General features: G+C 34.8%; 1 protein-coding gene across 1 annotated transcript; it reads right to left on the bottom strand.

Moving 5' to 3' along the window:
- Positions 1-6,600: 6,600 nt before the first annotated feature.
- LOC137838729 (DNA replication complex GINS protein PSF2) lies at positions 6,601-8,989 on the bottom strand. Its single transcript, XM_068647957.2, has 5 exons — positions 8,831-8,989; positions 8,667-8,741; positions 8,468-8,582; positions 6,834-6,933; positions 6,601-6,748 (listed from the first exon to the last, which is right to left on the bottom strand). The coding sequence occupies exons 1-5, from the start codon at positions 8,876-8,878 to the stop codon at positions 6,601-6,603; spliced, it is 486 nt and encodes a 161-aa protein (XP_068504058.1). The 5' UTR covers positions 8,879-8,989.
- Positions 8,990-9,255: the final 266 nt, after the last annotated feature.

The following is a 9,255-nucleotide window of genomic DNA, read 5'->3' as shown; positions in this document are numbered from 1 at the left end:
TGATATGTCCCTGTTTAGCACACCCAAAACAAGGATAATTTGCATAATTAAAACCAGTTATTTTCTTGGAATTACACCTGTTTGAAGATTGTGCCTTCTCTTTACTGTTCTTTTTCAAGAACTTACCAAATGTCCTTATTAGCGTGTAGAGAGTTTCGGTGTCACTACAGTCACTTGAATCTTGATGAGTTTTTTGTGCTGCAGCTTTTAGAGCAATGCTTTTCACATGTTTTTCTTCACTCTTTTGATCATTCAGTCGATTCATCTCAAGCTTATGCATGCTCCCTGAGCTTTCCAAACAAGGATAGAATGGTCAGTGTATTCAAGTAATGGCAGTGACCTTTGGCTGTCATGATCTGTCCAAGCATTTTAGGATCTTGATATTTAGTTCTTCTCTTTCAAAGACCTTGTCTAGACCAATAAGATAATCTACTATATGAGTAAATCTCTTCTGCACATCTGAGAAAGTTTCTCCCTTCAACATTCTAAACAACTTGTATTCTTGGATCAAGGCATGTTTCCTTGTCCTCTTTACATCTGTTGTTCCTTCACGGGTCACCTCAAGGATGTCCCACATCTTCTTTGCTGGTGCGCACTAAGAAACCTAGAAAAATTTATTAAAATTCAAAGCAAAGTTTATGATGTTCTCGGCAATACAATCATATTGAGCCCTTTTTCATTCAATCCCGATCCACCGAGACTAAGGTTTTTCAATAAAACAACATTATCTTTTTCATGCTTAGGAATAAAAGGACCATTTGTGATAGCATCTCGGATTCCTCTATCAATTGACTCAATAAAAATTTCCATTATGACTTTCCAGAATTGATAGTTCATTGCACAAAACAATGGTGGTCTATTTATAGGAGCGCCTTCCCCAAAGGGTAGTTTTTCAACCAATTTTTAAAAATATTTAGGATCGAAACTTGAATATCTTTTAAGAACTTGGCTCTTGATGCCAATTGTTAGAATGCATGGTTGAAACAAGAGGGGTGAATTTTTTTTTTCAAGGCTTTCACAAAGACTAGAGTTAGATTGAAAAGATCAATTAAATCAATCAATTGATTTATCTCTTCAACTAGTTATTTAATAGATTTACAATTCTGTGAAAAATATAAACCTATTGTTTTTACAAATCAATTGCTTGTTTTATGCAGAACACACAATACATAATATAATATAGTTGATCAAAGTAAGGAAGAGAGAAACACACAGAGAAATTTATATTGATTCACTCTTAACCAAGAGCTACATCCAGTCCTCAGCTCATGAATCAGAATTCATTAAGTAATAAAAAAAAGATTACAAAACATTCAAGAGTGTTGATCTTGAACCCTTAAAAAACGCACAACACTCTCAACAAAAACACAGTTTTATGAAACACTATCTGAAACTATTTTACAACACTATACAAAATAAAAGAATGAATTAGAATACACCTGGGTAATCGAAGAACAAAAAATGAAATAACCCAAAATTCTATTTCACACAAAAGCAATGATCCAAGATGACAAGATGATTCTCTAAGCTCTTTGATCTTATCTCTTAAAAAACGTTTTGAATAAACTCTCTTTTTGTTTTTACAATGATCAAAAAATAGTCTTTATATAGACTATAAAGATGGTTAAAAAAAATTTATCATTAAATGAATTATGTTAAAAATCATTTAAAAGCAATTTGAAAATCATAAGAGCATTTTGTTAAAATTACTTAAATGATTTTTAAAACTAACTGATCATTTTCATTTTCTATTTAAATATCAATATAAAAAACCAACTCATTTAACAAAATAACTAACTGTTTGCTTTACAGAAAAGAAAAAAAAAAAATCATTTTTAAATCCTTTTAAAAACCTTAGGTGTTTTCAATCAGTTGTTGTGATAAATCAACCTCTTAGAAAACTTGTTATAGTCACTAGACTTGAACGTAAGTTTTTTCAACTAATTTAAATCACGAAACAACTAACTTAAATTAACACAGATTTGAAAAACAAAACTTTCAAAAGAGATTTCAAATCATACGAACTTGGATCATAACTAAGTGCAAATTAACAACTCAAAATCTACCTAACTACACACACAGAACAACAAATTCTTCAACCTGGATTTGGAAATTATCAAACTACACACACAGAACAACAAAATCTACCTAACTACACACTACGTACAAATATATTCACTCCAATCACACATGGATCCACATATTGAAGAAATCCTTTAGGGAATACCTTCTAATGCCTTTCGAAAGGCACATAGTAAACAACCTTATCAAAGACTAAAACCTTTACAATTTAAGAATTTTTGGGCTCCATGGGTTCTATGAAGGTCTAAGGCCTCCCAAATCAAAAATTGATAGACATATATACAATAAATCACACATGAGCATAGCGTTAGATTAGCATCTTTAGAATTTTTAGACTATGCCATGCAATGGTGGCATCAATATCTCATGGACATTGACCTACACAAGAGACCGCCCGTGGTCTCTTGGAACGATTTGAAAGCTTGTTTACGCGCTAGATTCGTACCCCCACACTTTAGGAAAGACCTATTGTTGAAACTCCAACGGTTTCATCAAGGCACGCTAAGTGTGGATGATTACTTTAAACAACTAGACACGCTTTTAATTCGAGTTAATATGGATGAGAGTGAGGAAGCTAAGATAGCTAGGTTTGTGAGTGGCCTTCGAAGGGACATTCAAGACGTGGTAGAGTTACAAGAATATTCTTCTTTGGAAAATGTGGTTCACCTTGCTAGTAAAATTGAAAATCAACTTGCAAGGAAAAATGCTTTCAAAAATTCTTCTAAGGATAACTACTACCACTCTTCTTGGAAAAATAAAAATAGCTCTTTTTCAAATATACCTTCTAAGGACTCTACTTTCAAACCTAGAGATTCTAAGCCTTCCACTTCCACTTCTAGGCCGAAATCACCACATAAATCGTCTAGTAAGAAGTGTTTTAAATGCTTAAGCTATGGACATATTTGAACAAACAAGTCCTCATTACATTTTCCATTGGCAAATATAAAGATGAGGTCTTGTGTGATGTTGTTCCAATGGAAGCTACTCATATCCTTTTAGGTAGGCCATGGCAATTTGATAGAAAAAATTTTCATGATGGCTTTACCAACAAAATTTCTTTTAACTTCCATGGACACAAAGTCATTCTCAAGTCTCTCTCTCCAAAGGAGGTACATGAGGACCAAGTCAAAATGAGAGAAAAGAGAGAGAAAGAAAAAGAAATTAAAAATTCCAAGAGAAGCCTTCTCATATCTTCCCAACAAGTTCAAAAGGTAATAGTTACTCACAAGCCTATTTTTTTAGCTATTCCTAGACCTATTGAATATGAGTCGGCTAAGGATAGTCCCACATGTTTGGACCATTTGGTAAAGGAATATGAAGATGTGTTTCAAGATCCTCCTAAAGGCTTACCACCTCTAAGAGGGATTGAACACCAAATAGACTTCATGCCCGGGGTTTCTTTACCAAATCGCCCTGCATATAGGACCAATCCCCAAGAGGCCAAAGAAATTCAACAACAAGTTGAGGATTTATTAGCTAAGGGGTGGGTACAAGATAGCATGAGCCCATGTGCTATGCCTATCATACTTGTTCCAAAAAAAGATGGGACATGGAGGATGTGTACGGATTGTCGCGCTATAAATAACATTACCATCAAATATAGGCATCCCATTCCTAGGTTAGATGACTTGTTGGATGAATTACATGGGTCTAAAACATTTTCCAAAATTGATCTTAAGAGTGGTTACAATCAAATTCGAATTAAACATGGTGATGAATGGAAAACCACTTTTAAGACCAAATTTGGTTTATATGAGTGGTTGGTCATGCCTTTTGGCTTGACTAATGCTCCTAGTACCTTCATGCGACTCATGCATCATGTATTAAGAGCATTCATTGGCAAGTTTGTTGTGGTTTACTTTGATGATATTCTTATATATAGCTTGTCTTTAGAAGATCATGAGTCACATGTTAGACAAGTATTAGAAACTCTTAGGAAGGAGAAATTGTATGCTAATCATGCTAAATGTTTCTTTGCATTAGATCATATAGACTTCCTAGGGTTTGTGGTAAGTCATAAAGGGGTGCATGTAGATCAAACAAAAGTTGCAGCAATTCAACATTGGCCTACACCCACCAATGTCAATGAAGTACGAAGTTTTCATGGACTTGCTAGTTTTTATAGGCAGTTTGTGAAAGACTTTAGTACAATTGCCGCACCTTTAAATGCCATAGTAAAGAAGGATGTGGCTTTTAAGTGGGGACAAGAGCAAGAAAACGCTTTTCAAACTTTGAAGGATAAATTGACTAAAGCCCCCATTCTAGCCCTTCCTAACTTTGCTAAGACATTTGAAATAGAATGTGATGCCTCTAATATAGGCATTGGGGCTGCTCTCCTTCAAGAAAGACACCCCATAGCTTATTTTAGTGAGAAACTCAAAGGGAGTCATCTCAATTACTCCACTTATGATAAAGAACTTTATGCTCTTGTTAGAGCTTTGCAAAATTGGCAACACTATCTTTTTCCAAAGGAATTTGTGATCCATAGTGATCATGAGTCCCTTAAATATTTGAAAAGGCAAAGCAAGCTTAATAAGAGACATGTTAAGTGGGTGGAGTTTATTGAGCAATTTCCTTATGTGATCAAACATAAACAAGGTAAAATTAATGTGGTTGTCGATGCTCTTTCAAGAAGATATACCTTGTTAAATGTTTTGAATGTTCAATATTTAGGATTTGATCACATAAAGGAACTTTATCATGATGACTTAGATTTCTCTCTAATCTATCAAGAGTGTTCCAAGGGAGGTCACAAAGATTTTTTCTTACATAATGGTTTTCTTTTCAAAGGAAAAAGACTTTGTGTTCCCCAAGGATCCATAAGACAATCTCTTGTTAGAGAGGCTCATGAGGGTGGGCTTATGGGACATTTTGGGGTAGCTAAGACTTTAGAGACATTGCATGAACATTTCTTTTGGCCTCACATGCGCAAATCCGTACATAACTTCTGTGATAAATGTATCCGATAGGGATTCTAAGTTCTTAAGTCACTTTTGGAGGACCTTATGGGGGAAACTTGGCACAAAACTTCTTTTTTCTACTACTTGCCACCCTCAAACTAATGGTCAAACTGAAGTGGTTAATAGAACTTTGGGTCAATTATTGCGATGCTTTATTTCCGGGAATCCAAGGGCTTGGGAGGATTTACTACCTCATGTTGAATTTGCTTATAATAGGGTAGTAAATTCCACCACTAACCATTCTCCTTTTGAGATTGTTTATGGGTTTAATCCCCTCACACCTCTAGATCTTCTTCCCATTCCTATACTTGATGAGGTTCTATGCAAGGACGGTTTTGAAAAGGCTTCTTTTATTAAGGATTTGCATAACCGCATCAAGTTACAAATTGAGAAGAAAGTTGGTAAGTATGCTGACACTGCCAACCAAAGGAGAAAGGCATTAATCTTTGAGCCCGGCGATTGGGTTTGGCTTCATTTGAGAAAGGATAGATTTCCTTCTTTAAGGAAGTCCAAACTTATGCCTCGTGGTGATGGCCCTTTCCAAGTCATCAAGAGGATTAATGATAATGCCTATGAGTTAGATATGCCTAATACTTATCTTGGTAGTAATTCTTTCAATGTTACTGATCTCACTCCTTTTGCTGCAGGTTTCCCAAATTCGTGGACGAATTCTCTCCAACCCGGGAGTATGATGGAAACCAAGTAGAGGACGCACAAGCCCATGAAGCCCAAGCCCAACAAGGGGCCCAAGCCCAACGAATCACTAGGAGCATGGCAAGAGCTTTGGGACAAGACTATCAAAAGATGACTCTTCTTATTTCTATTGTGTAGAGTAGGGGTACGAATATTAATAAATAGGTGTGAGATTAGTAAGGGATACTAGGGGGAGTGTAGATAGGAGTTAGGAGGTGCCAAACTAGGAAGGAAAGTCACACTTCCTTCATGCACTAGTTGGCGCCGAATTTGAGTGTCATTTAGGGGCACATTTGCATTTGATTAGCTTAGCATTTCAGCACCTTATAGGCTATAAATAAAGGTGCTGCCCTTGTACAAATCAGATTTGGAAATTAGAAGTAGAGAAACTATACTCAAGTTTAGAGAGAAATTGTGAGTCTTGTTGTCTTCTTCTTCCTTTGCCTTATCTTGTGTGCCAATGGTGAGCTTCAAGTGGCGGCAACCTTTCACTTATCTTGGAACAAGGCTCCAAGTGGCTTGAATGCAGTTCCAAAGTCTCAAATCCAGCAAGCTTCATTCCATAAGTGTCCATTCTTTCATCTCTTGCAATTTCATTCGGTAGTTTTCAATGTTTAGTGTTTTTCATTCTTTTTCACCGATGAAATTTGTGTTTCCTAGCTTAGTTTTCAAATTCTGTTCGGTGCAGTAGTTATACCTTTCAATTCTGTTCGGTTTTCATTTGTTGTTCTTCAATTCTTGTTGCTTGATTCCATTTGACAATATATGGACTTCCATATGAGCTTTGGTTCGGTGCGAAGTCTTGGTGAGTTCTTGAATTAGAATATTGATCCAATTCTAAGTAAAGTGCCAATTCATGACCAACTCAAGTTGCTCCTAAGAATGTCAAAGAATCATGTATTCTTGTTATTGCATTCACATCAAAGTCTGTTTCAACTTTATGAAACCTTACATTTCTTATATCCTCAATTAGAGATCTCACCATATATAAATTGGGAATGTTATCACGTGCACTACAAATTTAACAAAAAGTAAGTTAATATAGTAAAATAACAGCATGGAACAAAACAAAATAAATATTAGTGTCCCTAAACTTACTGATCAAAAAGAAGTCTTGAAATTTCCACATAATGGAAAGGCAATTGATCTGACATCTCTTGAGAGTCTCGCTCTGTCTCCAAAACTTGACTCAACTTCTCTAGTCACAAACAAATGTATTGTATTGGAAAATATTAGGTCTTTATTTCTGGCATCGTTTATTGTTTAACCTGAACACAACTATAATATTCTCATGAATTTTCACCCATTCAACATTCAACGATAAAAAAACAGTATACTCTCATCCACATCAATTATCAACCATATACGAAGAAGGACAAAAAATCAAAAAAAGAAAAAAGAAAAAAGTCATTCACATTGATGAAAGAATTAGTGACAAAACAAATGACGATAGATGGTACGACTCTTGTTGTATAATAACATGAATATTCTTATTCATAATAAAGAAATAAAAAAACATGAATATTCTTATTCATAATAAAGAAATAAAAAAACATGAATATTCTTATTCATAATAAAGAAATAAAAAAATAAACCATTAAATAACAATCAGGAATTATAGCACTTTCTGATTAGATATGTATTGAGTCAAACATGTTAAAAATGGTCAAAGGTCACCACGGTAGATGGAAAACAAAAAGTACTCAGGTTGTGGCTGTCGTTGGGAAGAAAAAGTGCTTAGGGGCATGGTAACTGTCAGAAAGCTAAAATCTTCATACAACAAGGCAGCCGCTGGCAAGAAAAAGCTCACCCGAAGAAAAAAAAAAAAAAAAACCCAATGGAAAATGTGGACACTCAACAATACTCATCAGAAAAAAAATTCATGGTAACAGTTCTCACTGAAAAATGTTTATACCAAACAGTACTCGGAAGAAAAGCGTCAGCAGACAATACTTGTCCAAAAAACATTCACGATAAACAGTAACACTAGTCAGAAGAAAGCACATCGGCGGTGAAACAGTAACACCAATCGGTAAAAGCTTGTCAAAAAGTTGTTAGTGGTGAACAGTAATGAAGGTGGTGAGCAGTGTATTGTGTGAACAGCATAAAAATAAATAGAAATAGAAATCGAATAAACGTACACCGTTTCCAAAAAATTTAATCCATGAGAAGTAAGCCCACAGAGAAAGCACATATTCATATTTGAGTTCCCTTCTAGCTGAATTGTGATACCATATTGAAAGGATAAGTGAAAAAATGGATCACACATGATGGTAACATTCTAGAACCATGTTTACACACTAAGTATTGTTATTTATAATAAAAAATATAGAAACAAGGAATAGAATAATATCTAATAATAAAGATGTTTGGTAAGATATTTCTTATCATTTATTCTATTTCATGTAACTCAAATATATATTTTTTTAAATAATTAAATCATATCTCTAACCCATATAAACCAAGTTGAATATCAGAGTTAAAAGGACCCAAAATGGCATGACAGACAGACTTCCCGTTTTGAAGCATACTCAGTGAAACAGGAAAAAAAACTAGCATAAAGTTGTTCAAACCAAATCATAAATTATGAAAACATTCTTCAAATTTCTTTCACAACAGCACCTCTAAAATATATGTCCACCGTTAAAAGATTTTCGTTTTTATTGTTAGATTGTTAGGAGGGGGCTAGGAAGGAGAGAAGAGGAGGAGAAATAAGAAAGAAAGAAGCTCACCAACAGACATCCACTGGGGAGGGTGAATGGAGCACTTGCCTCTCTTCTTGAGAGCAATGGCCAACCACAGCGGTACTTGAGTAACAATCTGTGGCTTAAATGGGCCAAAGTCTCCCTGTCATTGTTAATAAATAAGAAAGGTAATTTGTACGAATCTGCAAAATATAACCAGTTTTGGGGTGTTTGAATTCTCGCTTACAGAAATGAAATTGAGAGGTCCCATTTTGAGATTAGGCACAATGTCCACGATCTCATCCTCAGCAATGAACTCAAGCTGAGTGACAGGCAAAATCATCAGAAATATCTATTAATAATTTTAAACAATTTCAATTATAGAAAGATTTTCCAATACAAATAGCATACCTCCTCTGCTGAAAACAGTGAAAGCTCATGGTTTGATTGCCCAGCCATCTTGTCTCTTTCAATTTGAACTCAACCTAATAGATCTAATATGCCTGTTTTACTTGCATCCAGATGAAAATCTAGAGACAAAATATTCATGTTCACAAATGCAGCGAACTGCAAAATCAACTTCTGTAGTATATCATTATCTACTGCAAAATTGAGTTGAAAAAAAAAAAAAGACGAACAAATAAAATCCACCACTAACAACAGTTGCAAAAAGTACAAGAGAGGGAAAAAAGGCGGCAAAACAAGAAACAAAGCTTGAATTTGAGAAACAAAACTAAAGAACACAAAAGGCCAATAGCTAGCCTTTTTGTATTTTACCAATCCCACCTAAAATTATGTTGTGGGCAGCTTGCAGGTTGAAGATCATTTTATTTAAT

The sequence above is a fragment of the Phaseolus vulgaris genome, chromosome 4 (genome assembly GCF_051622355.1).
Source record: "Phaseolus vulgaris cultivar YP4 chromosome 4, ASM5162235v1, whole genome shotgun sequence".
Lineage (NCBI taxonomy): Eukaryota > Viridiplantae > Streptophyta > Magnoliopsida > Fabales > Fabaceae > Phaseolus > Phaseolus vulgaris.
This window is presented reverse-complemented; position numbering and strand designations above follow the sequence as displayed.

What these genes read in the sequence shown, in the direction of transcription:
- LOC137838729 (XM_068647957.2), bottom strand. Translation starts at nt 8,878, where the DNA reads ATGGCTGGGCAATCAAACCATGAGCTTTCACTGTTTTCAGCAGAGGAG. An exon ending in CACTGTTTTCAGCAGAGGAG is followed by an intron (nt 8,742 to 8,830) that starts GTATGCTATTTG and finishes CCTGTCACTCAG; the next exon opens with CTTGAGTTCATTGCTGAGGA. An exon ending in GACCTCTCAATTTCATTTCT is followed by an intron (nt 8,583 to 8,666) that starts GTAAGCGAGAAT and finishes TAACAATGACAG; the next exon opens with GGAGACTTTGGCCCATTTAA.